Source organism: Catharus ustulatus, chromosome 16 (genome assembly GCF_009819885.2).
Source record: "Catharus ustulatus isolate bCatUst1 chromosome 16, bCatUst1.pri.v2, whole genome shotgun sequence".
Classification (NCBI taxonomy): domain Eukaryota; kingdom Metazoa; phylum Chordata; class Aves; order Passeriformes; family Turdidae; genus Catharus; species Catharus ustulatus.
The window spans coordinates 9,231,762-9,259,734 of record NC_046236.1 but is presented as its reverse complement, the minus strand read 5'-3'; the positions used below and the strand labels follow the sequence as shown (position 1 = coordinate 9,259,734).

Genomic DNA, 27,973 nt, shown 5'->3' with positions numbered 1-27,973 from the left:
TTAGTTGTATTAACACATTTGGGTGCCTAAAGTCTTGGAAGTTTGTAGTTACAAATCTAGATATGTGCTAACAGCAGGAACATGCTTATAAGGCACAGAGAAATTCTTCCTGAACAGAACTCTAGAGGACACAACACACATTGCCATTACCTTCCTTTGAAGCAGCATCAACTGCTGGGGGTGACTCAAATTCAGGATGCAGGAATTTGTTCCTATGCCAAGCTGTCCCACCCTTCTCCTGGAAGCTGTCCCCTGAAGCAGCTGTGGCTGAACCATGACTGAGGAAGTTCCTGAACTGCTAAGAGTTATGAACATCTGCACCACTTAAACATAGCTCAGCAGCTGGAAACTGGGAATTTTGGCAGCACATGAGCTGTTCCACATGGAAATTCCCAGCTCCTGCTGTGAAAGCAGCACTCTCCTGAAGGGGGTTGCACACACACACGGAGATAGCAACTAGTTCAGCTGTTTGTCTTTAATTAATTGTAAACAAATCAGCATATTCAGTGAGTCACAGCAATGACATGACTTACAAACAAGCTGGCAGAAAAGTATGCCTTTGGTCAATCACAAAACTCCTCTTTCATTATTTCTTGAATACAGTGGGTTGCATTCCAGCAGGCACAAACCAGGAAAGCAAATGACACAGAGCTGACAGATGGACACTGAAGTCACTAACTGAGTATTACTGAGGTCCTCCCCACTGAGGCATCTCCTGAAAACATCCTCCTTGCTGAGCAGCCCTCAGCCTGATGGGAGCAGGTAGGATGGGAGTTTCCAGGTAGGTAGTAAGGAGAGGGAATCTATTTCAAAGGAAGGAGGTAGCAGGGCTTGACCAGCCTGTGAGACCACGAGGCTTTGGCTGCACAGGCTAAACACATTCACAGAAGACAGCTTGGATGGGGTGAAACGGCTCAATACTCTAATACCTGACTATTTTACAGCTTCTGTGCCTACACAGATTCTAACATCAACATTTGCTCCTTACTTTTCATTGCATTTTCTTGAACAGGAGGCTTAGAAGCCCTTAGCTCACACCACCAGCAAAGAGAAGGCTCCTGAGCTCCCAGCACCTACTGCAGTGTGAGACCATGCTCAGGAGAACCAGAGAAATGTGCTGTGCTCTGCCCACAGAAACAAATGCTCAGTCCAGCCAAATCACACAGCTCAGTGATGAGTACTGATGTAGGCTGCCCCAAATTTTGGGTTACAGATCCACTGACAATCAACCAATGGAGACACTGTGTAAATGCAATTGTTTTGGTAGAGTAAAACCTCTGAACAACAAATATTGTACAGGGGGGAAAGGCTCTAAATGAGAGCTTTGACAATTGCAGTCTAACAACAGACTGAAATATTCTGATGCTTATTCACATTTGCAAAATCCAACATGTTCATTATGACCTTACTTCACAAAGAATCTCTGATACCATTTAACACATCTGCATAAGTGTGTTTCCTTTTAAGTTCTTTTAATGTACTTTTATAGGAATATAAGAATCTATGCTACAGTACTGTGACATTTCTTAAATCCTCCAGGGGACAAATAAGAAACCCTTTTTGGCAAAACAGAAAGCTCATCCTTTCTACCTGGATTTACTCTTAACATTTCTGTCACTACAAATCTTCATTTTATCAGTGATTATCATCTATACCCCAAACAGAAGTGTAACTAATCCTATTAATTTAGAATTAACATTTTCATATCAAATCCTCTCAGCAGAATAAATAAATAAATAAAATCAAAGCACCAGTTTAACTGCAGCATTCCAGTAAAGGCTGACACTGACATGGAAGGCAGGAATCACCACATTCAGAGCATACAACACTAAATAGATACATTCATGATAGAAGTAATTTTTAATTCCTTATAGAGACAAAAGAAATAAAGGGACAGAAAAGACACAATCTCCCATATCACAGCATATCCAGTAGCACTCAGGAGATGCAAATGGCTCCTGAATAAATGCAGATCAAGTCTCTTAATTTTGAAGTATGAATCCATTTTTATTATATGACTTATATTAAACACATGAGATTAATTTCTAACCCTCTAAAAGACAACAGTGAATATCTACAAAATACTAGTGAGCTGTCATTACAGAAACCAGTAAAAAACAAGTATATTTCACAAATCAATTGATATTGGCAAACATATTTTAAATCTTTCTAGACAGGAAATATGTAAGAACAGGATTGCTCAGCAGATAGGCAGTGCCTGGTTACACAAACACAACCAGGCTACATCAGCAGCAGGGTATTACTTTCTTGCATGTTTTATCATTTCTGAATCATCAGCTCTAAATCTTTCTTTACTGCCAGCACGAAAAGCAGAGTCGAAATAATTATCAGCAAAATTTCTGTGCAGAAACATGAATTACAAGCTTTGTTTTCTGCACTAAGGTTATTTCTTGAACTTTCTGTGCAAAACTGGCATAAAGAATTCTCTTCCTAACATCACAGCCATCTGTGCCATCTGTTAGGGATAATAAGCACTAGTAAAGAATTCTCAAACCAACAGATAAAATAGTCAATTTAGACATACCAGCAACTAATTGAAGAAATTATTAATATGATGCAGTAAAAGAAAAACAAAAATTGTGACCGTGTAAAATTACTGATATATACACTTTTAAAATTTGTATTAGCTATATTGAAAACTATCCTCTACTTATATTTAAACTTTTTAGAGTTCAGGGCTTGATTTACTTTGAATCCTGCAAAACCTGCAAGTGAAGTCAGTGCAGCACTTAGCATCTGCAACTTCTTGTCTTGCCAGCAGTTGTGACAACAAAGAAAATAAGTCTGCTTGAAGCTGGAAGGTGTGAGCACCCTTTTAAAAGAAGCAGGTTATGATGGTATGATTCCAAATTTCTTCAGCATCTTCTCTTCATCTAAAATTTAATCCTACAAGTGAAGCACATTAATACATATTAAAATACAACTCAAATATATAAGATGCACGCGCTCAGTGTCACCATTGACAAAATAGTAATGGAAAAACAATACAACTCAAACTGAAAGTAATGGTTTCCTTACTTACATGTTTAATGGAGCTACAGTGCTATGAACTTTCTGGAGAATTTAACAGAAATACCTTCCTATACACTTCACCAGCAATACAGTTTTCCTTGGAACACTGAGATACAGAGGTAGTTGTGGAACACCAGCCTTTATCTCTGCCTGCCTGCAACAACTTCCTTGCTCCTCTGGGATAGTTTTATATCTGCTCCCTCTCCAAGCACCTCTCGTGAGTGATTATCCCTTAAATGCTGGATTCTGCAGACTCAGACATACTCTGACACACTGATACACTCTCACACACACACACACACTCACACACCAGGCTCCAGTTTCTACTCTCCAAGAACCAGGCATTCTTAACAAGCAGGTTGGACTGGATTTTTTTTTATTCCTAGTTGAATGACTGGGCAATGTTTTTGAACCAAAATACCAACTACAGCTACAGAAGCAAGATTTAAAAAAAACCAGTCTTGCTCTGTATCTGTCTTACCCAGTTCCTTGATGAATATCTTCAAAGGTCAAGGTTCTCTAGTGCAGCTCTGCAGTTGTCTGTGTGTCCATTGTCTATGACAAATGCTTCTGTCTTGTTTAACCCTGAGAAAGTATTTCCACCCAGCAATTTCTCCTGTGGTTTTTGCCTTGCCAATTTAAAGCAGCAAGTTGGCTCTGTGGGAGGTTCAGTTTGCCCAGCTGCCTCTCCCACCACTCTGTAATGACTGTCCCATGTTTGCTGAGGATGTCTTTGCTATTAGTGGGGTCTTTTTTCAGTCAGCCTTGTTCATTTAACAGATAAATCATGCAGCCCATGCAGCAATTATTATCACAGCCATTACATCTGGTTCTAACCTTTTAATGTGCTTAACTGCTTGCTAAGACCATTAATAACTATAAATACACATCTGCCTTGCTCTTTTCACCCTAAACAGTTCTTTTTGAGTTGTTCTTTGGTTATATAGGGTATTACTGAGGACTATTTCAGCTAAAGAACTCAAATCACTACAAATGTTTCCAGCTTTGGAAAAAGTCACTGCTAGAAATGAATACATATAATAAAATATTACCTTTTTACTGAAATACATGAAATACATAAACTGTAATGTAAATGTGGTGACTGTTTACCTGAACACTTTTTTGAAAGCCAGAGTCATCTTTTTGGTTTGTGTTCCAATTTTCAAGCAATAATCTGAAAAGAAAACAAATCCCAAAGAATTACAGCAGTTTTTCACATAGAACACCTTGGAGTCTCTGTTTAGCCCTGTCCCTGGGTGACTTTTCACTGAGGGGGTATAATGCATTTTAAAGCTCTTTGCAGGTACTTTTGCCTGCTATTCCTATTGAATTGGTGCTTTCTGTTCTGGATGGGCAGTTAGGAAGGGTAACAGTGAAGAAACCTAAGGATCAATACAACTTAATTGTCCTTCACTCTTATTCTATACAATTCTCCAGGTCTATTTTTTTTTTTATAACAGACATTGCGAGTCAGATATTCTTGTCTTCTTTCCATGAAATAATAAATACAAAGATTCTTGATAAATACTCACCTCCAAGATTTTGCCTGCTTTAAGAAACTTCTAGCTTTTGCTACTTCTTGAGTAAGCTTCTTTAAATCATCTCCTTCAAAGTAAGGGAAAACTGGGTTCTGAAAACATAGTTAAAATGTTTTAACTTGCACCTATTTATTATTTTCTGTTATCCTAAGCTCTAAATTTCCCTACTTGCAGAGAAGGTCTTGGTCTCACAAGGGGAGAGCAGAACAAGCCTAGATTGAACCTGGTTCTATTCAGTAACATTTTTCTGCTGGTTTCAATATGAAATATCTTAGAAGTTTTGTATTTTCTCACTGTTTTTCTTTTTTAAATGATGTTTCTCTACTGATGAAGGACTAAGTTGCAATGAAATCAAACAAACTGATTTATTTCACATACATCTTCATCATCCAGCCCCTCTGTCAATATTCTGTGTGCTGCTAATTGTCCATCTTCACCTCCAGAACTGCAGTGGAAGCGCCCTCCTGTTTGGGAAGCAAGCTTCTTCAGGAATTCAACAGCTCCTCTGTTGGCATAAAGTAGAAAGCTACTTATGAAAATTATTTTTCAAAAGCAACAGCAAAAGAATTTCTAAGAACTCCTCAAAAATGTGACATTAAAACAAACAGATTGGAGGACACAATTATAAATTCCTGTATGAAATGCTGGCCATGTGGCAATTCCCTGTGCCAGAACAACCTTCCCCATTCCATCTTGGTAGCACAGACTTCTGACAATAAAGTAGTCATTTTAAAAGATTTTTTTTTTGTTTCTGCAAGGTATCATATACCTGTCTGCACAGCTAAAACAAATGGTGTGGATTTTAATATCTTGTTTCTTTATCAATTCTTCAATTTCTTTCAGAATCAGACTGCAGCTGGTGTCTGGTTTTCCATCAGTCAGTAGATAAAGTGCCTTTACACCTTGGAAACTGAGAGCCTTCTGGAAAGCAGAAAATATGCTTAAATAATTTGTTATTTTATATGAAAGGTTATACTTCAGAACAAAAACACCATTCCAATGATTTAAGATAGTTTTATATTTGCCACATCATTAATCAACTTAGCTTGCTTTTCATTTTCACTCATTAGGGAAGGAGATCAAGGATATAAATTTGAAAACTTAAGTAGATAATTTGTAGCATAAGACAACAGGGCATTGCCAAAAATTGACTCATTGAAATAAGAAAATTAACTGGTTTTGGAGATCTACTAACAAAGATTTTTACATCATATTTTATGGGAGTTAAAGTTGTTTAATGTCTGAAAATCAGGCTCACTAGGACTTGAATGAATATTATGAAAATCTGCTGCAGTAATTGACTCATTGTACTACACACATGCCTTGTAGCTCTGTTGGACTTCATTCATAATGAATGCCACAACATTTATATAGAGATTGTCATTCATGGTGAATGCCACAATATTTATATAGAGATTGTCATTCATGGTGAATGCCATAACATTTATATAGAGATTGTCATTCATGGTGAATGCCACAACATTTATACAGAGATTGTGCAAGGATGTCTGGAAGAAGAAATTAAAGGCAACATTTCTTTTTTGATTCCAATTTTAAATCTTGTGAAAATGCAAGTTCAGTTTTAAGTTATTATTACTAGTTTCTACACTGAGAATTTTTATAGGAGAAAAATTTCACCTGTTACTGAAGTTGAAGAATTATACTCAAAACCCATGACATTCCAACAAACACTACTTATTTAAAATCCTGTTTGGGTCAGAGCAACATATCACAGCCACAGTTGTACATAAACATCAGTTTGAGCAACTGGCTATTTTATTCTCTGAACACAAATATTAACAAAACTATTTATATTTGACTTTTTATTTTTTTTTTTACTTAGTATGAGCAATGGATTTGAGTATCTATCAGCCCTGGGGCCAGAAACAGTGACTTGATTTCTAAACTGTTCAGTGATTTGCATGTTAAGAAGTTGTACACTTTGACATAATTTTCCTAGAATGTCACCAGTCAGGTGGAAGTGTTTTACCACTACAAGACAGGATTTGTTCTCCAAGCTGTGGCACACCAACCTGTAAAGCTGCAAGGATGCAGGAGGTGCCATGAGCATGGTATGTGGAAGCCCACTGCACAGCATCATGGCAGCTTCCATCAGTTGCCTCTACAAGATACTCTTTCCAACTCTCTATATTTTCTGCAAATCTCAGCAGGTTAAACCTGAGAAAAAAGATGACCCATGACATTTAATCAATACAATGAGTCACTTTGGATAAGCCAGTTTTGAAATAAGTAAATAAATTAAATTTTTAAAAACCCAAACACTAATTCAACAGTAAAAAAAAACCCAAACCAAACCCAACCCCCTACCCAAAAGTTGGATTAAGATCTTCAGCCTTGGAAGAGTCAAAAAGCATATCTGACTGCATAAACAGAAAATCTATGGGGATGCTGAGTTTAAAAGGGTAAACAACATCAGCCTACAGCAGAGGATCAGATCTTAGAGAGTTTAGAACTTAAAACTGGTAAAAGCAACAGAAAAAGCAGTTCTTGTCACAGGCACATTATACTCTAACACACAATAATTGTGTTTCAGTGCTCTATTACTGTAATTATTAAGCAATGTGATTACATAATAATGAGTGCAGATTTCAGTCTTTATCAGTAATTCACCATACCTGGCTTCATTTTTTCTCAGCTGTTCCCAGATAAGGGAGGTAAGTTCTTTTGTGACAGATGGCAAATATGGGCTCATGGAACCAGATGTATCAATCAAAACACAGACATTTGCTTCTAAAATGGTACCGAACAATCTTCGGCTTCCTGGGCCAGAACATTAAAACTAATTAAGAGTTATTACATAGGCTTATTTTTTGAGCATAATGTAAATCTTCAGTCTTTAGGGGTAATTCTGGGCACATTTCTACATAATCTACGTGGCAATTAGGTAGTTAAAAGGTAACAATAGAAAAGTCTTTGGCCATTTCAAAACTACCACTATCAACCAATAATTATTAGCTGATTGTAGCAACTTGCATTAAATAATTTGTAGCTCCTTTACAGTCCAGAAAAAAATTAACTGTTTCCCAACAAAGATCTTTATGAGTGACAGAGAGATGACAACAGTCTTCACCAGTAGCAATGCTGAACTTCTAAGCAGGGCACATTCTTAGCAAAACAAGCAGAAAAGCCAATTTTGCTTGTACTTGTTACTGGATATATTCTGTTGATAGAAAGCTTCTGCTCTGTATTCACAAACACACAAAGACCAAAACTTAATTATTTGTTAGCAAGCGAGATGTTTATCAGCTGCTGAATTCTCTTGTATTCACAAGCTTTCATGGCAGAGAACCCTTATTCACATTGGAGGTTCAGATTTATATTCAGATCTATTCTTCCAGAAATAGCAGGCAAGAATGTTTTTATACATTTTAGTTGTACTTGACACACCAATACCTGAGAGCAGCCACTGCACTCTCTGGATATAGCGCTGCAGCACTTTCTCCAGCTGTTCTGTGTAGGTTTCCAGTTCTTTAGGGTGAAGCTGCAGATGTTTCACAACCCCCTGGAAAAATTCAGTTTGTACAAGAGCATCTTACTTCAGGAAATCTGAGCTCAGCTGCTATATAGGCAATGTCAGCATTGGACATCAGGGAGATTTTTGTCTTTACATCTACGAATATGGTAAGAAAAATTCTGTGACTCTCTTGCTTGCACTTAACTTTCTATGCTTCTCTCCCATCATTACATAAACTGAATCAAGATCCAACACTTTCCCAGTTTCAACACAAACATGATTTTGAAAAGTTTTACTTAAATTTTTAAAATTACTTTTCATACTGTATGAGCAGAGGAGATGCTACACATTCTAAAGAAGATGCAATTTGGACTTCAAACATGCTAAATGTTTTTTTTGTGGTAAATAAAAGCCCTTGTCTAGCTTGCTAGTGGAAGTATGATTTAGAAAGAACAGGGAAGAGTGGAGAGAACATCACACTAGAAAGCCAGAAACATCAATTAACATTCACTAAACGAATACAAAGCTTTTCAATAATGTAGGTAGTTCAATCTGCAAAAACCTACATTGATTTCTGCACTGGGGAAGATAGAACAGTATTTTGCTGATACTTTCTTGTGCAGACACTCCACAGTTTTCTTCTGGTGGGTACAACCAAGCATCAGTCTGGGCAAATCCAGTTTAAGCTTTTTAATACTGTACTTGGTCAGCCACTTGTAAGACAAACAAATACAGCAATTGATTGTTGGCAAATATTAGAACAGTTTAAGCAATAATATTGTACAGAATCACAATTAACATTTACATTAATTCAGATGGATGGTTCCAAAATGGCAGTTTATTAGTAAGGAGAAAAATACCTCTTTGCTTGAACAGATTTCCTCTTCCTTTGGCAATGTGACAGAGCAAACAGATTTTCTTACGTGCACTGCCTTTGGATACCTCTGATATATTGTACCTATTACAGAAATGAACAAAGTACCTTAAAAATCACTTATTGAAAAAAACCTGTCACCTTCAAAAAATTCTGAACTCAATCTTCTGTATCAACTAAACCATGTTCACAGTGCTTTTCCTTGGAGCATCTTCAACCAAAAGATCCCAAAGGACGTTACAAAAGGAAAACCCAATTACAAAACCAGGCAAAAAGTGCCACCCCCCTACACCCAAACTAAAACTCCTTACCACTATTTGTAAGTGAAACTCTCTCCCAGTCACTGTTCAAAGCACACCAGTTATCAGTGACTTATCATCCTGCCAGTTTTATTATAAAAGTGCTGATAAGAAAAGGGCTTCACCCATCCCATCCTGATAACACATACCCACATTTCTTCCTTCTTCAGTGTAAAATACAGACACAGAAAGCTCTGCCTGCTTCCTGGCTTTGTGCTTTCCTTTATGCTCATTCTGAGAATTTATTGTTTGTGCTGCAAGTAAATAATAGATAAAAAACCCCATTAATGTAGCTCAACTGGATAAAACTCTTATATGAGAATCCTGTTCTTCTCTTCATATATTCCTATTACCACAATTATAAATGCTTCATTTTCTTTGATACTGATTAAGAAAAATCATATTACAGCTCTACTTAAGAAGCTTTCATATAAATGAAACCTTTACAAATATAGAAATTGCCATCAGCAAGAATGTCACAGGTGTTGGTCTGAAAAAAAATAGGGGTTTGAACAAGCATAATATTTGTTGGAGAAATGAGTTAACTTTGTACAGAGCTCCTCCAAAATTAATCCGGATTTGTAAACACTACATATCAACATCAGTAGATTTGAAGACTCAAATTTAATGTAAAGAAGAATAATTGGCAAATGTTAGAGAGGATACAAAGAAAAAACACAGGATTTTTTTTAAATGGAGGAGAAATTAATTGGGCTTTAAGCGACCATCAGGAACTGGAAGTTTAAGAGCTTTTCATGTACCAGGAGTAGGTGGAAGAGTTAGCACTTCAGACAACCTGGCATTGGTGTCTAACTGTTCCTTCATTACTAGATCATAAAAAAATCAAGTGGAGCAGCATATTAATTAAAATGGGATCTAACAGATTTCATGGCAATGTATACATTGAACTAACATAATAAATGTCTGAACTGCTGAGCCTTATGGTTTCAGGTGTGGAACACAGTGGTGTTCCACTTTCCATCAGATACATTTGACATGTCCTGATAAAGGTCAGGTACTCAGTCCTAGGACCTGGAAATCATTGCACAGCTGTGCAGAGTTCCTTCCTTGCACAGTGTAGAAGCAAATGAGATCAATTATTCATCCCAAAGGAATTCCAAAATAAGCAGGATGATTCCTATAAATCTGATTTAAGATTAAAATTCCAGGTGTTTCTAAAATCTTAATTTAAATACTCTCTTTTAAGGAAAATCCAAAGGCCATTCATTGGAGACACTGAAGCAATGAAGACAAAAAAGCCCCTAATCACACAGACCTGGTGGAATTCCTGCTCTGGCACTAGGAGGACGCCATGCCACGATTCTTACAGGAGTATTTCTCTCTGCACCATGGTTGTCTTTAATATCCTTCAGTACCTTTAATAACAAACAAAAAATGTAAAAAGTGTTTCAGCTGGATCATAACTGCATGATTCTAATCTGGAACTGTGTTTCTTTATTCTTTAATTCCTGCTTTACTCAGGCTTTGACAAATCCACAGACTGCCATGACAACACATTAATTTGCAGTTTCGTGCTGGGTTGAGTAACTCTAATTGCTCTGTTTTAATTATCTTGCCAATATAATTTGCTGCCATAAACCTGAAGACTAACACCTACAGGGAGAGGAGTTTGAGCCATTTTTGCCACCTGAAGGAGCAGTCTAGTATGGCAATGGCCTTGCTTTACAGAATACAGTATTTAGGATCTTCCTCAGCATTTTACTGACTGTTGAAAATCTAGTGCTGACACCAGTAATTTCTCCTTTGAGTTTGGCTTATCCCTCTAGAGGTTGAGCAGCCTGCCAAACAACACAAACACCTGTTTAACCCTGCTGTAGGATAAGATTTGCTGTGACACTGAGCCTTCAAGCAACTGAGATCTAATTTAACATACAGCTCTACTATAAATATCACCAAACATCTACAGACAATCCCATACTTGTATTCTAGAAGTTTAATCCCTGCAAAACTATGCTCTATTGTCATCTCTGAGTAATTAGTTTCTTCTGCATTTGTGAAGAGATGTTGAGAACATGTCACTTTTGATAAAACAGCCTGGAAGACCTACAAAGCCTTTGCAACATTCCCACACCTACATTCCCATTTCCTACATTCCCACACCTACAATGCCATTCCCAATTCAAAGATGAGAACTGAAAGTTCCAGCAAGCACTGGCCCTTTATGCATATTACAGATGTGCACACCTACTCCAAACAGATGTATGCACAGTCAAAATGAACAAACACTAGCAAAATCCCAAGGGATTCAGTAGTGCAGCTCCATGGAAATAAACACAGCAGGCAGGAAAACAAATCCTGAATCCTGATCTTGTTTTATGCTGGCTCTCTGGGAGGCCAAAGATATGCTACTGAGTTGCAGCTGTCTCATCTGTAAATGAGCAGAACATCATAATCTTCAGTGCCTTCCAGAAGGACTGGCAAAATTGATGTAATTTGGTAAAGCACATTTCTGCTTTGCCTTTGTTCAGATTAAACGTTATTTTTTAAGGTGAGAGGAAAGATTATTTAGACACCTTTTGACACTACAGTGTAGTTCCATTATAATTAATTGCTTAGTATGATGCATTTTTTGGTGTGCACTTTTTGGTATATGTAGCATTTTGAATGCAAACATAAATTCCAAGTACTATCACAGTGCTGCGCTTATTTTTTTTTAATTTTCAGCTGAGCACTTCTCTCACCAAGAAGAGCATCCAAGGCAGGATCTTTAATTAACACAGAGCATATTAAAAATGGGACCATTTCAAACCATTCTGGCCAGACTCACAGCTGTGGGTTTAGAAGATGGCACCTTCTGGTTTTTTTTCCCCTCATTCCTCATAAGCACATTTGAGTGTCCTTTGGGTGTGAGGAGTTTCACAGACTGATTTACTGAGCGTTGTTTTAAGGACTCCACTAGGAATGCACACTGAAATGGAAATCCACAATGTTTAGAAATTCATATACATGGAATTTAAGGAAATGACATTTCAAAGACAGGTATTTTGTATTTACTACTACAATAATAAATAAAATTTCTATCTAACCATACTTAACACCTCTAACTGAACAGAAACCCCTTTATGCTGTGCTTGCTCAAACAGGCTGTATGGAAACCCTTCTGCTCTGGGCAAACAGACTAAACCAAAAGGCAGCAGAGAATATAGACCAGGGCTAGAACAAATTGAAAGATGGTGAACCAAGTATGTGCAACTGTTAAATGATAACAAAGTATTTTAAGGTGTTATTGAATTGCCACCAGCTCTTCTTTTAAAAAAGTCCAATTTTAGTCATTCAGACTTGCATCCAGCAGGGTACTCAGCCCTCTGGACAGGTTTCTTACAGCAGATCTCTTTCTGTTCACACTTTTATAAGAAACAGCCACCACACTGCCAGGCAGTATACTGCCTCAGTAATTCTGTTGGATATCTTTGGACAAAAGTCATGTGCATGGAATATGGTGAGATACAGTCTAGCTCTACAACCTCAGAACATTTGACAAAATAACTGTTTCAGAATTTACAAAGCCATTGTGCTAATAACAAGCCCTCCCTCAATGGCACTTACAAGAATGTAGTATTATTTATTTGCAATATATGTAACTTCATTATAATGAAGAATTAACTTACTTGAATTCATCACAGGATTGGCAACAAAAAGGAGAATCACTTGAACTGTAAACTTGTATTTGGTATGGAATCATGGCTACTCCAACACCTGTCACTGCAGTGTGTTATTGTGCAACTGCTTTCTATCCTTATTTACTCTGTGGTCACTATTCTCAGACTCTAGAACATTCCTGCTCATCATAAAAAGGTTTTGTCCCTCTCCTGAATTGTCAGCTGAACCAACACTGTTGAATTTTTTAAGGAACAAACATGTAATTTAAAAAGTTCTATGTAATTCATACCTTTTGGGAGTAGTTCTTTGCTTTTTCCATTTCAGATATAATACTGGTAATATCATCACTTTCAAAAATACCTGATAATCAAATAGATGCTAATTAGCATGGGTTTTTTAAAGTGTACAAAACAAGTATTTTTCAAAATGTATGACAATTTGTAAAATATGCTAAATACCAAAGCAAAGAATCAAAAAACTTTTGTTTCCTGAAAGCTTGATCATCTGGACCTACCAGTAACTATACTTTAAAACAGCTTTAAAAAGGCCAACAGAAAATAGTGAATTCAAATAGAAAAAAAAACCAAACCTAAACAAATTCCTTCATTAAGGCTGCATTATAATGTTCTGCAATGTGATTGAAAGTCTCAATAAAATTATGACCTGGGTTCATATCTCAGTGCTAGTACAGCATCAGCAGATCTTAAAAAATGTAAACAACTTGATTTGGGAGTAAATAAGCCTTAATGAATATTATTTCAATAATGAAAAAGAAGTATGTGCTGACTTTCCTGTGTTCATACCTGCTTCTCCAAACCAGTGAAACCTCCCTTTGGTTGCCTGTACAATTTCTTTGAAAGCATTGGCAGTTTCCATTGGGTTGGCGTAGCGGGCTGGAATAATCCCACTGGGGTCAGTGCCCTTTCTCACACTGAACAGACAGACATGTAGCTGCAAATCAAAACCTCCACAAGCCTCAGCCACGTAAGCACTGATTGTGTGCTGTAAGACATGAGAAAGAACCATCAGGGGTGAGCCTGTCTCAGACAAGATTCCATCTACTCCACTGGCTCCACTGATGTACAGATCCTCCCAGTTGGAGCAGTTCAGCACAGGAATCCACCCTGAGCAGTCCAATACCTCAGTCCATGCAGATTCACAGCTATTGTCACTAGTGCTGCCACAGTGGCAACAGCTCTGCTGCAGGCAAGAGGTGAGCTGGGCAAATTTGGGAACCAAAAGAAAGAGATGGTGGACATAAATTTAGCTGTGCACTGAAGCAAAGTAGGGATGAAACTGTCTATTTGTCCCTCATTTTCTTGTCAGCAATATGGGCTTTAATGATTTCTTAGGTCTGCCCAGAATTTCCAAAGGTTTGGTAAGAAAAGCAGAGGACACCTCACTGCACACATGTAGAAACTCGAGGCTGTGCATGCAGCTTAAAGGCCACGGAGCACATTCACTACAAACATGGATCCAAGCAAGGGATTACTGGGATATGAACAGGAGCTGTGTCAACATAGTGTGCTGTGGGCTTGCACTGGAAAATTAATTGTGTCTTTGTTCCATGAGTTGTATAGAAATGATAAATTGAAAAAATATCAGCTTGCTCAAACTCAGAAATCTGAAGTGAAATGATGTCCTGGAGTGGGAAAGGAATTCTAAAAGCATGTCTTGCATTTTCTATAATTCACGTGTAATTAATAATTGCTACATCCAACACATGACTAACAATTGAATAAATTGAAGTTTGGGATCCTGACAGTTGTGCTACATTAGGTATGTAAAGGAGGAATATTCTGCCAATGAACTGTGATGAGTGGCCATAAGGGGAAAAAAAGAGAAAAATAAAGTTGTTATTAGTTTTGATAGGAACTTAGAGAAAAGTTGCCTGTGATGACACTCACTGTTTCTTGATCAGGTATTCCAGTGGTCAGCAGGTAGAGTCCCTGTGATTTGTATTTATCTTTGTCTTTGAAGTCAACTTCCACAGCTCTTCTGAGTGCACTCATGAAATTCCTGCTGCCCTTGCACTCCAAGCTCAACACCCACCTAAACCAAGGTATTTACAGTTCAAAGAATGAAGAAACAAAAGCTCTTGTTTCTGCTCAAAGCAATAAAGAGAACTAAGTACCTTGAATAACACTGCACTGGAGTCTAAAATTTTTGAAAATGACAGAGAGCAAAACCAGATTATATAACAAATTATTTGTCCATGTTTCTGTATTGCCAGCATGGCAATCTAGTTTTTAAAGTAAGGTACAAAGCATAAAGAGAAAAGAATTCTCTCCTAATTTTATGTGGAAAAACATTAACATAGTAGAACTTACAGAAACAGAAATGAAACCAGAGTTATAATGACAATACAGAAGATGTGGTTCCACAAAAAAAACCTGGAATTTTTTTCCAAAGCATGTGGGAAAAACTCTGTTGCTTAGATCTCACATCCAAGTTGTATTTGAAGCAGTTTTCAATTCTTCATGTAGCCTGTTCATTCCTTTCACAGACACTTCTGTATCTGTGTACATATTATATTATATATACATATTAAATACAAACTCACCAAGCTTATTAACTTTTACAAAGCTGTTTTCACAGGAAACCACTATGAACAATCAGTGTGGAACATGGCAGCCTATTTTTATAACATGATAAAATTACAGTATTTTTTAGTTTGCAATTTTTCTTTGTGACATTCACATACATAATTATCTGATCCTACCTCCAAGCCTTTTCTAAGTTTTCTGGTTGGGAAGGAAGCAGTTCCTGCTGCCAAGGCACAATGTCACTCCCAAATCTTTCACAGAAAGATAACAGCAATTAATTTTCAGATTACGGTTTAGAAGAAGCAAAAAAATAAATTCACTGAAGAAGAAAAATCTCATTTGGGGCATGACAGACATAAAACTGCCTGATGCCAATTATTTTCTGTTTCAAACCATTTAATTATCCCCATTTATCCATTACCCAAGGTTTGTTTCATTTTCTTTCCTGAATAGGATCCTACATGAGTTGGGAAAAGCTCAGTGGAAGGGTTGTGATAAAGGAACTCCAACCCTCAGCTGCTGCCTATACGTCTCTTGTGAGAAAAGGGCTCTGTTCTCACACTATGTCAGGAACTCCATGAGCTTCTGGCTCCCACTTTTACCTGCCAGACATCTGCCCAGCAGCTGCTTAGCAGTTGGGTCACGTATTTGTGCCTGTCAGTGCTGAGTACAGAATTTTAACACTATAATATATTAAACAGTATTGGAGTTACTGTAAAATTTAAAGTGTGCTCTCAGTTATGGTACCTGAGACATTAAAATCCTCTTCTGGTAAGTTTCTGACAGATTAATTAATACTGTTCTGAACAATATAGCAGGATATTTGTTACAGGTATGATGCAATCAGTTCCAGTTACCCTCATCCAAAACTGTGATTTTTAATTACATATCTGGTCTCCATACATCTGATTCATGCACTCACCCAATAAGGACCAATCAGTGCTAGTCTTGCAAATACTTCACTAAAAACCATCAAATACTAAAATATGCTTATTAGCAACTCAATCTCTCAGCATACTTCTCCCATTGCAATGCATGACAGTTATTTTAAGAGACTCTTAGATAGTTACTTACGCTATAATATTGAAGTGATCCTTATCTGACATTTGTTCCTCAAGTAAAAGTCGCAAAGAATGTTGGATATGAGAGATGTAGGTAGAGTTTGTCACTGAGATATCAACAAGTATAACTACCCTATATGAAAAAAAATGCTATTCATTAAAAACAGAAAAAAGTCTTATTTAGTTATGTATTCTTATCTTCAGTGCACTCTAATTTGTCAGGAAAAGTATCTTCTACCTGTGTATCAAAATGTACAAACACCGAATCTGTATTTTTAAAAAATTCTGTGAAACATTAGGTGACATTTAAAAAATAAACATTGGAACAGTAGTGGAAACTTCTCTCTTTCCTAAAAGAGAGATACCCTGGCATAATCAGGGTACTGGCTACTTGTAGTGCCATAATGGCTCCTGAACCCCAAACAGCTTCTTCTCAGTACTTGAGTATCTAAAACCCACCTGGAATGTGCGGATGTTTGCCAGCAAGGAGAGTTGTTGGGTAGTTCATTGTGTCCTTTCCCAGCCAGCACTCCAAGAACATATGGAATATGACTCCAAAGACAAACAGTTAAACTTTCTCTCAGCTTATCAGTGCCAGAGTGGCTGCTCAGGTATGACTGACTGATGTTATTGAGCATGTTATTTAGGGAAAAGTGGTGATGATGAGCTGCTCAGCATGGTCAGTTTTAAGTCTTGCTTCCAGAGGCAATGCAGGATGATCACAGTTAATGGACAGGGAATAATTTGGGAGGAGTAGTTTTGAAAAGACCCACAGATGTGATGGAGAGTCAGTGGCATGTGAGTTCCCAGCACAACACAATGGCCAGATGGGCCAATTCAGTCCTTAATCAATGAGCAAGAAAAGCTATAGTAACAGGTAGCCTCAGCTACCTTCCTTTTCTCTGAAACTCCATAGTCAAGGTTTGTAAACAGGAGAAAGAGTAAATGTGCAATTGAGGTTGAGTAAGGCCTCAGACAAGATGTAAATTAACATGGTACTCAAACACATTAAGATTTCAAACCTCACCAAAAAAACCCCAAAACCAAATACAATACCTTCTTTCACAAACAGTTCCCCATATTCTTCTGCTAGCAACAGACAGCCAGTCAATTCGTCTCTCATAGATTCTTACCATTTTAGCAAGGAGTTTCTATGCATAAATAAAGAAAATGTAAGTTAAAAATAAAAAGTTCAAGTCTTTATTGCTAAATGCTTAGTGCAGAAATAACATTAACAGCATAGTAATGAAAAAAAATATTTTAATTCATTTAGATATCGACATTTCATTCTTAGAACAGTTATGAGAACACAGTCCATGCAAAAAAACATACTGTGATAAAAAGCAACAAAGAATCTAAAGGTCTGTATCTCCACTTCACTTTTCCTCTTACCACCATGTTCCAAAATGGTGTTCAGGCATATCAAGAAAAGAAAAAAAAAAGAGCTTTAAAGTACAGTTTTTGCAAGCTTACCTTTTCTACAGTAGCATTTTTAGGCAGTGGTCATTACAAAACATATCTAACATAAACACAATATTCTCAAACACACGTAATCTTTAACAGTATCATTTTGATATTAAGGTAATTTGTCCAAACTTTATACACCATGACCTTTCCAAGTATATGCAGGTATTATATGAGGGCATATCAAGCTAGAAAAGGACACTAAACTCAGAAATAAAAGTGTAATGTAGCTTGTTTTTGGAGCACAGAACACAATCATTTACCAGTGAGCAAGGAGCCACAGAAGCTGCTTTTCATTTCAGCCACTTCACACTCTCCTCTTGGTCTGCCTGTAGAGTTCCACAGACTTCACATCACTCCCACTTTAATGAATTATTCGCCCTGCCTGGAAACATTCTCATAGCCCTTTGTCAGGACTGCCAGGGAAGCAGGAAAGAAGGACTGACAGACCACTATACAGCCAACCCTGGCTGCAAACATCCCCAGACAGCTTCTCTTTCATTAAACTTGCCCCACCCTGATCTAGGAGAAAGTCCTTAAGAATCACTACTGCCTGTAAGAATTCCAATGGCTGGAGACTTACACAGACAGCTGTCTGCACATGAATCCCTGCAGTACTTAGCTAACAAGACAATTAATGAGGAATAATTAGATGGTAGTCTAGCCCTGACAAGGCCACATCATGATAGACAACTCACCTGATAGCTGTACAATACTGGCAGGTCAACATGGATATTTTTTACAGTTCCATCATACCACTCAAACTGCATCATCACTTTCTAGAAGGATAAATAGAGTTAGCTGTTCACAGAACCCAACATAAGATAGATTACCATGGAATTTCTTCCTGAGTCATCCTTAAGAGTGGCATTAAGAGTATTTGAGTTGAATCTATCACTCAAATTTCAAAATTCAGTAGAATTTCAGCTAACTTTTAAAGTAGTGATTTAAATTAGAAAAAATGTAGCAATAGAAAGAAAAAACCCCACAAACCCAGGGAAGAAGAGTTTCTCATCACTTGCCTCATGTAGAGTTGATGATACTGTTTTTTGAAGGATAGGTACAAAATCTTCCACAGGAGAGAAGGCATTGGGAGCCAGAACCTGATAAAGGTCTAATTTTTTAGCTATAGGAAGAAAAAACTACATTAAATAAAACACATACTCTGTCTTTAATTCATGTTTCATATCTGTTGAGCTTTTCTTTCTGTGCTACCTTTCAATCCATATGTCTTTAACCAGTCTGCTGAGGTTTTGGCCAGGATGCCTGGTGTTTGAATAACTAATGGTCCTTTGTGCTTTGGAGGCTTTGGGAAGAAGCTGGAAGGTTCTGTATTTGCAAATGCGGTGGAAACCTAAAATTGATTTCAAGAAGAGCTCTTGCAAGTTTTAACATAATTTATTTTTACACTCAATTTAAAATAACCATCATAAAATCCTTGTGAACATAATTAAAGTGCTGGGATTCCAACAAGCAAAACCCATTGAAAACAGCTATCATTGGTCCTCCTAAAAATGGGCTTTCACTGTGGATATAGAATCTTCTATATCTACAGAAGAGTGACTTCTGCTTCATAGGTAGTCTACACAATCCTTAGTAACTATGAGATTGGAAGAGAGAAAAAAAAAGGTACAGCATAGGAAGGATGAGAAGAAAAATAATAAGAAATTTTATTCACAAATGACTACTTTGCCTCCTGTCTGGAATGTCTTAGGTCAGATGAGCAGGTACACAAGGATACCCAGTGTGAGCTTTCAGCCCCCTTTCACATCACACTTGTCCACATCACACAGTGGTTGTGAAGAGAACAGACTATTTTGCTAACAAAAAAAAATCCTCCCAGACTCAGATAACAGTGCTACCAAAACAAGCCCTCATAAGTTTGCAATAGATTTAAATGCCCAACTAAATCACACAGGAGTATCTTTTCACCAATTTAAAGGACTGTTGGAACTTCATTTATATGATTATGCATAGAGTTAGGCTAGTGCTCCTTAGATACCCATTACCATCACAGGACACTGTTCTTCTCATGCATTTTGGAGAATATTTACTAAAATGTCTCCTTTAATGATTTTGTTCTTAATTTGCTCTTACAATGGATGTTCAATAAAGAATATTCAAAGTTCACATATCAAAATACCTGATCAATCATACTTTTTTTTTTTATATTGTAGACACTTAAAATTTCTAACCTTAATTATTCAAAGTACATCTGAAAATGAAAAGATACATACATCTGCTGTTTTACTATCAAGCAAGCTACCAACTCTTCTTTGAAAAGTCTGTTTGATGCTCTTGAGCAGGTCCTTAGCCTTCTGGGATTCCTGAAGTAACACATTAAAATCACTGCTATCACAATTCTGCAATTATAAAAACAAATGGGGAAAAATAAGTTAACTACTGTTCAAATACCAAGAGAAAGCAGCTTTCTTACTTGACTGTGCAAACATCAATGCAAGACTGCCTCACATAGCAGAATTGAGTGTAAATGTATCTAATACTCTGCATATAAATTAGTAATCATTTGTAAACAAGGTATTACTTTATTACTTTGAATCACTCTACAGTAAGCCACTGCTTTTATCAGCCAAAGTCAGTAAACAATAACTGCAAAATATATTGCACTTTTAGGAAATGTTTTCAGTTGAAGAAAGAATTAACCACAGGTTTATTGAGCACATCCTCAGCATTTCTATGACAAAGACTTTCAACACCAATTCTTGTTATCAACTTCTACTCAGGTGATAATTATTTTACCTTCTCAAGTGAAGAATCATCAAAAGAGAGAAAAATGCTTTGCCTCTCTCCCTGTCACCTACCTCTCCCTTGGAAGAGTAGCAATGATAACAGCCTCTCACAGCTTCTGCAAGGTTCTTTAGAGCTGTCTACATATAAAACCAGGAAAAGAAACAGTTACTTTGATTTGATAGTCTCTTTTGATAATGTGGGTTAGTATCAGTTCTCAGTAGAGACAGAAAAAGAATATTTTAGATACCTGTAGTGAGAAAGCCAAAATAATTATGTTTCCATCTTTTGCTTACCAGTCTTATTTTAATATGGTTGAAAAACTAACTCAGTAAAGTAAGTTACAAGATGATGCTCCAAACAATTTTTTCATGTGTGCAAATCTGCTCTGAAGAGAATGTAACACTAATTCAAGAACTCTAACAGTTAGGTTAGCTTCCCCACAATTTATGAGAGAAGGCATTACAGCTGAATAGGGAAAAAAATGATAGGGCACTTCAGGAAGTCAAGTATTAACACAATTACTTACAAGAGAAGCAGGGTTGCTGCAATCATAAGTTACAGTGTGAATTTGCACTTTTCTCCCCAGTGTACACTGCTGAACATAATCACATAATATTTCAAAAGACTGATCAGGGCTGATTAAAAAAAAGTAAAGAAAAAGGATATTAACAATGGCAGTAATCAAATGGGAAAAAAAGGCCACACTGAAGAAGACATGGAAGAAAACCTGGGAAAGAAATAATAAATCATAGGAATTATTTAGGTATTTAGCATTATCATGCTTTTGGAGGCACCTTCTCTCCCTCTTTCAATCATTACTGAGATGTCACTACTGAAATCTGGTTCCATCCTGAAATCTGAATGATAACAAATCCACTAGGATTCTATTCCCATTCATAACAGCTTGTGCATGAAATGTTCTGAAGTACTCCTTGCTAGCCCTGAAAGCTAAAAATTGGGATTTGTGGCTTTGGTCTCTGTGATAGAAAACCTTTCTACTCTGGTATGTAAGGGTGTATTCTGTTTCCAAAGGCAACAAAGAAAGTAAAACTTTTCTTTATGTTTAGAATTTAGTGTCCCACATATCTTTCATCTCCTGAGTTCTGATGGCTAGTAAAAACATTTCCTTCCAGTACACTTCTGCCAACGACAGAAATTAAGGAATTTTTCACATAGTATGAACTTCTGTTTTCTTTTCAGAGCAGATCTAAGCATAACCTGGAACCTTGTAATCAACACTGTGTGTTCAATAAGCTGGTTGAAATTTGAGTTCCATTACTCTATCAATCTTGCCAAGCTTACACCATCCCTTGTTGCACATTTAAAATGAAATACAATTAGTAAACTAGGAGTAAGGTAACACTCCTAGAATCCTTATTGTAGTCTTTCCTTGCAATCCAATATTGCAATTTTCAAATAATGACAGTAGAACTGTAGAATTTAAGTCAATAACTAGATATGGATAATCTCATCTGGTTTTATTTATTTAATCACACATTTTAAGTTCTCCATCAGCACTACTAAAATCACAAAGCAAAAAATCTTTGAACGCTTGATGCTATTTTATAGCAAAATCTATCTTATCCTCTTATCTTCCCAGAGGTCTGGAACTCTTTCAGTGACATCTTTAATGACACTTAATTGATGTAAAATTAGAATTACCAGGCTCTCAATAGATGACTGTGATAAGTGAGCTGCAAAGGAAAAACAAAGTTTCATACCAGAAAAGAGAAGATTTATAAATAGTAAAACAGGGAAGAAACAAAGGAATTTAAAAGCATAAACTAAAAACATGTAATACATGGACCTTGAATTTTCTATTTATTTTTGCATCAAGTTCAGTTTCTTGTACCAATTCTGCATCCAAGTTAAATCTGGTTGTTAAAACAGATAATGAACTTACCAGCTCCCTACAATAAGAACCAAGCAATTCAATTCTTTCATTGGAAGGACATGCCTTAAGGCTTTCAGCAAATTGCAGCCTTGACCAGGCTCCAGCTCTTGTATCCACTGTCTTACTTCATGAAGCCTAGGAGAGGGAAGCAAGAAAAAGAGTATTTAGGTGCTAAATAAGATAGATCACAAAGATTACTACAAACCACAGGAGCAGCTATTTCATAAGTGAAAGCCATCTTGAAACCACTGACTACAGGTCAAATTCATTACTCTTCTCCCCTCTTATAATCACTGCAGGCACTATTAGCTACAAGAGATTGCTCAAATTAAATGGAGACCTTGTTTGAAACACCTTGATTTTCAGAGAAATTAACTTACTTACACATGAACATTGATGGTTTTTGGACTCTCCCACAGTGGTGAAATTTCTGTACTGAATGAGAGGCAGTACAATTGCTTCTTATAACAAAGCTGCTCATCTATTAGGCACTAATAAATAAAAAATTATGAATGCATTACTATCCATGCTGCTTCTGGTAGGGTTATTATGTAAAAGACTAAAACCAGTAATTTCCTAAAAATAGTTACAGCAGTATTTTCAGCTACCACTAAAAAACCTTCCAAGAAAAGCTCAGAGAGATTCAAATATTTGGTAAGAATAGAGACAAAACCTGGAAACTTATGGCATTGCAACTAATTTGTTAATGGGGCAGGAGGCAGGGATATTTGCTGTACTGGTACCAGCTCTTCTCTTTAATTGATGATCACATGAAACAGCAGTGATCTAGAATGCAAATATTCACCTGCCAGGCAATTTCTAAAAAATGGTTAACACTTAATCATGAACAACAGCTCAGCTATTCAGGCTAAGCAAACCAGACTATGTGGAAAGTGAGTTTTCTTGAACGAGTTTTATTTGAAACACACCAATGAAAACCACAAATAATATAAATTGATGGCAAATAACTCCTGAATGGGGGAAATGGAATAGTACCAATTGTCAAATACAAACAATTAACCAGCTAAATTATATTTTCCTTCCTTACTGCAAAAGTTTTCTAAAAACAATGAGTACAATAAAGGACAAGTTTCTTCTAAAACCACAGAAAATTATTAATTCACCAAGGTTCTGACAAAAATTGTGAAGTGGGCCTTACTGTGACAAAACATTAACTTAAAGGAAACAATATTTACTTTAAATACCTCTATGTACAATTTGGCTCTACCTCTTACAGCTGCTTTTGTTAAGCAAGTTTATTCCACAGAAAATGTTGAGAGAATTGAGAAACTTTAACAATAACACTTGCCTTAATATTTTAAAGGATACTAGATTTGTTTTGATCTGGATATTAACAAATACTACATTTTCAAAGACATTTGGAACAAACTTTTCTGCAACAGAATATTTTTATTTTATTGTATATTAGGATTTTATACAGATTTTTTTTTCTATTTGGTTCCTGGCTTCTAGTTCCACAAAAGCTTGATTAGTATCTTAAAATTGGCAAAATTTGCTTTACTATTGCTTACCAAAAGGTTCTTCTGAAAATCCAATAGTCTAGGTCCATAACTCAAATGAGACACATCAACCAAAAGTCCAACTTTAGTTCCTTTTATAACACCAAACACCTTAAAAGATAAAAGTCACTGTAAATATTAGCTTATCAGCTTAATAATTTTACTGTTTATTCTGTACAACACAATTTTAAAATCAAGTATTAGATATTTATTTTAATTTTAAACTTTTTAGCATAAAGATGTGCACTTTTTAGCACAGTGACAAAGTCAAGGAGGAAAAAAGGAAGAAAAAATAGAGCCCTACTCCAGTTAGGCTCCCAGTTAATCCTTACCAGTGAATCATATTAACTTCTTCCCAAGTTAACTTATTCATTACTTGAGAGGATAAATAAAAAACACCTTTGTCCCCTTCAGGCTAAATCAAGCAAATTTGTGGAAACCAGATTTTGGAATGCTGCTTCTTTCTGTATTCCCTTCAAGAGGGAGTTACATCCTGAGCATCTGCACTGCCAGGCACAGTGTGATGAAGCAGCTGTGCAAGAGTGGGCACAGTGAGCTACAAGACAGCTCCACCCCAGGCAGAAGTTAAGCTCAGCATTGTCTGCTCCCATTTAAATTGTGCTGAGAGGACCTGATCACTAAGACTGCAAAGAGAAAGGAAAAAACTAAATCTAGAAAGCAGGAAACTGCATACCAATGAAAGGTGAGGAAAAACTGTCAACATCACTGCATGTGATGTGGAACTTGTAGTAAATCATGAAAATACAAAGGCTTTCTGGAAGCCACTTTCCACTACTATTCAAGTTAATTTAGTCTTTAATGTTATATAGAGTTTCATTCTAAAAATATACTGCAAAGTTTAAGTCACCTTTCTGCTGTCCTGCAAGAGCCAGTGAATTCGGTGCTGATAGAGTTCAATCACTCTGACAAAAGGCAGAGCACATGTTTAGCTACAGCATCCTCTCACACTGGGTTTCAATATAACAATCAACCACCTGTCTTCATCACAACCCTTTTCTCACAGATGCAAAATCTGTGGGAAATAGGTATTTTAAAATATGTTAAATATGCCCTTACACAACTGGTGTCTGCAGGGCTAACAAATTAAATACTTCTTTCCCTAAAGCAGAACAGCTTCCAACAGTTTAATATCAAAAGAATTATAACCTGAGGTAAAACAAAATGCTTCCTGTTCTCTAAAATTGTTTTACTTTAACCAATGGATTTTTAATTCCATGCATATAGTGTCTACAAGTCGGCAAATAGAAAGTTTAGGCCAACATTTTAAAGGGGAAAATCAGTTTTACTTTTTCAAAACAGAGAAGCTGCTTCTGTTTTATAAAAGCCTGACGCAGTGAGGTATGCTGAAATGGCAGCACTCTTATCAACGGTGAAGATTATTCTATAGGTTATTGAACCTATGAATTAAATTATTTAAGTTTCCTTGATTTTATACATTTAAAATTCACTCAGAATACTTTCAGCTTCCATGTCACAACTGCATCCATGACTTGAAGCTAATCCAAATTACACTAAGTATAATCTCCAACTACACAGTGTTACACATGGGAACCTGACCATGCTCTGGCTGCCTGTTTAAAATGAGCAAACTGCTCCACATCAATGTTGATGAGGATCTTCCTTAAAAACTGAGATTTCTCAGTTGTAGTAAAAAATGATCCCTTTTACTCTAAATCTCAGCAGAAAGGATTTAATATTGAGATACTCTGAGGTGACCAGAGAATTTAAGGCAGCACCTACATCCTAATGGAGATACAGAAACAATTACACATCAAAACAGAGTAAAGAAGATGGATACTTACTCAGAAAGTCTGGATTCAAAATCAGTAACAGTCTCCTCTGTAAACTCCATCTCTTCACCACCATTTCCTGAATTCCTGGAGCACTATGCATGGTTAATATCAGAGATGCACAGAAGTTAAGACTGACTAGAGAAAAGGCAGTGCTGTACTTACAAAATAATATTGCTTTAATTTACCAGCTGCTCTAATGTTAATTGCAAGGATTCCAAACTTTAGTTTCTTATCCATTCTTCTGTTGTTTGAGACTGTGTTTTCTTCATTTGTCCTCTTTACAGATCAACTGAGAAAAAATTACATGCAGTACGAGAAATTAAATGTGCTGTTTAAATGGGACAAAAATGTTGAGTCCTAAGGAGAGTTGCTGCTAGGCAGTGCATGTCCAAGAACATAATTTTATGTACTGGAATACTCTTTTGAATGCAGGATACAAAGCAAAAGAAGCTTTCACAATACCCCCAGACTGTGAGCTAAAGGAAGGGGAAAGAGAGCTTAGTTTAGAGCAGACAGGAATGAAGACAAGAAATAGAATAGTTCAATAAAAGAAGTGAAATAATTACCCAGTGATTTACCAGAGAAGAATAAAAATAAGCATCTCCCAAATACAACTCAGAGCTTGAACTGCCATATATTGGCTTCTGCCTTTTGGAGGAAAAATACAGTATTAACAGTTCATCTCATTGTTTTGCCCAATTTGTTCTCAGATTCATCTCTACAGAGAAACTATATGCAGTTTCATGATATGAGTGATCACATCTATCAAACTGTGTATATATGCAAATGTATGCAAGGAATCATATCAGTTGCCTATCAGTTTATTTACTCCCCACTATGAATTTTTAGTGGGTATGCATTACTGTACTAGTTGCTCCATTTTGTAGGAAAAATCACCTACCAGCACATTTTATGTCTTGCTGCTTTGTGTTCCCAGTAATCCATTAACTGGTTCTAGATGAGGAACAGCAAAACCTTGCCATGGTGGATGAACACCCTGTAGATAGAATTTTGTCAGCCTATGAGACAATAATTTTATGAGAACAATTCATTACCCATAATATTCTTGTATGGTCATAAAGTCATTTCAAGTTTCTTCTGTAGGAACTGTTCTATACTTCAACAGTTGTTTAAGCATTAATTTATGATGTTTTGAAGGGTATAGTATATATGTAATATGAACTATAATTTATTTTCTATCTACATATGAAGTCTCAACTAGATTTAGTAAGTTTCCTCACCCATTTTTTCCATATATTCATCATTGTTCAACTACCACACCATTTTCCTGATGTGTGTATCCATTATATGACTAGACTTCGTTTTGTTAAAAATAAAAGTAAAAAATCAGCATTACAGCAAAAAAGTTAAAATCCTCAGGAATAAACACTATCAGAAAGGTATTATATTGTCAGCAACTTAAATGATAATTTATACTGTATGTGGGACAACAGCAAACTAAAAAATAAAGAGAAGTTACAATTATCCAGTTATAGAAAACACATTTAGGAACTATTCTGCAGGAGCAGCTTGTTAATGGATTTTATGCAGTCAATTATATGTGTGCACAGCTGCTGGGGCTACAGAGCTCAGCCAGAGAAAGAGATTAACCACAGCAAAGCCCAGAGCGGCGGCGAGAGCTGAGCCAGCCGGGCACGCAGCGGGTGGGCGAGCTGCCCTCGGGTTTAGGCGCGGTACGAGTCAAGCAAAAACCATTAAATCCCGATTTTCCCTTGGCTGGGCTCCACCGCCTCTCCCCCGGCCCAAGGCCAGCCTTCGGCTCACAGCGGGTGTCAGCGCAGCCCTTCCCGTCCCCGAGACTCTCCTCACCTCACGGGGAGGAGCCCTGGGGTCCCGACCCCTCCCTGTCCCGTGCCCAGCTCACCGCACCCCACCGGGGACAGACCCTCGGCTCCTCCGACCCCGCGCAGCCCAGTCCTGTCCCTGAGGCTCACCTGACGGGGGAAAGGCTCTCCCGGGCACCGCGCCAGTGACAGCGACTCCCCAAACCCCCTCAGCACCTCCCGGCACTGCCCGACAGACCCTTCCCTGGCGCGGCCCAGCCCGCTCCCGCTCCCCGCCC

At 37.0% G+C, this 27,973-nt stretch overlaps 1 protein-coding gene across 12 annotated transcripts; it reads right to left on the bottom strand.

The window, feature by feature from the left end:
• Positions 1 to 457: 457 nt before the first annotated feature.
• Positions 458 to 27,973, bottom strand: VWA3A (von Willebrand factor A domain containing 3A). Of its 12 annotated transcripts, XM_033074097.2 has the most exons (33): positions 27,846 to 27,970; positions 26,792 to 26,887; positions 26,076 to 26,179; positions 25,900 to 25,982; positions 24,945 to 24,999; positions 24,089 to 24,187; positions 22,941 to 23,047; positions 22,566 to 22,691; positions 21,189 to 21,297; positions 20,734 to 20,799; positions 20,149 to 20,274; positions 19,127 to 19,265; positions 18,934 to 19,037; positions 18,610 to 18,690; positions 17,504 to 17,598; positions 16,461 to 16,580; positions 15,563 to 15,637; positions 14,748 to 14,892; positions 13,644 to 13,842; positions 13,130 to 13,200; positions 12,008 to 12,148; positions 10,496 to 10,595; positions 9,369 to 9,473; positions 8,907 to 9,004; positions 8,613 to 8,759; positions 7,986 to 8,094; positions 7,208 to 7,352; positions 6,605 to 6,749; positions 5,341 to 5,492; positions 4,950 to 5,076; positions 4,566 to 4,663; positions 4,144 to 4,207; positions 458 to 2,907 (listed from the first exon to the last, which is right to left on the bottom strand). In XM_033074097.2, the coding sequence occupies exons 4-33, from the start codon at positions 25,947 to 25,949 to the stop codon at positions 2,902 to 2,904; spliced, it is 3,204 nt and encodes a 1,067-aa protein (XP_032929988.1). In that variant the 5' UTR covers positions 25,950 to 25,982; positions 26,076 to 26,179; positions 26,792 to 26,887; positions 27,846 to 27,970; the 3' UTR covers positions 458 to 2,901. The 12 variants fall into 12 exon arrangements, 11 of the variants coding, with proteins under 11 accessions (XP_032929988.1, XP_032929992.1, XP_032929985.1 ...); XM_033074101.2 differs by having other exon boundaries at positions 5,341 to 5,489; positions 26,076 to 26,887; positions 27,846 to 27,971; XM_033074094.2 differs by having other exon boundaries at positions 26,076 to 26,887.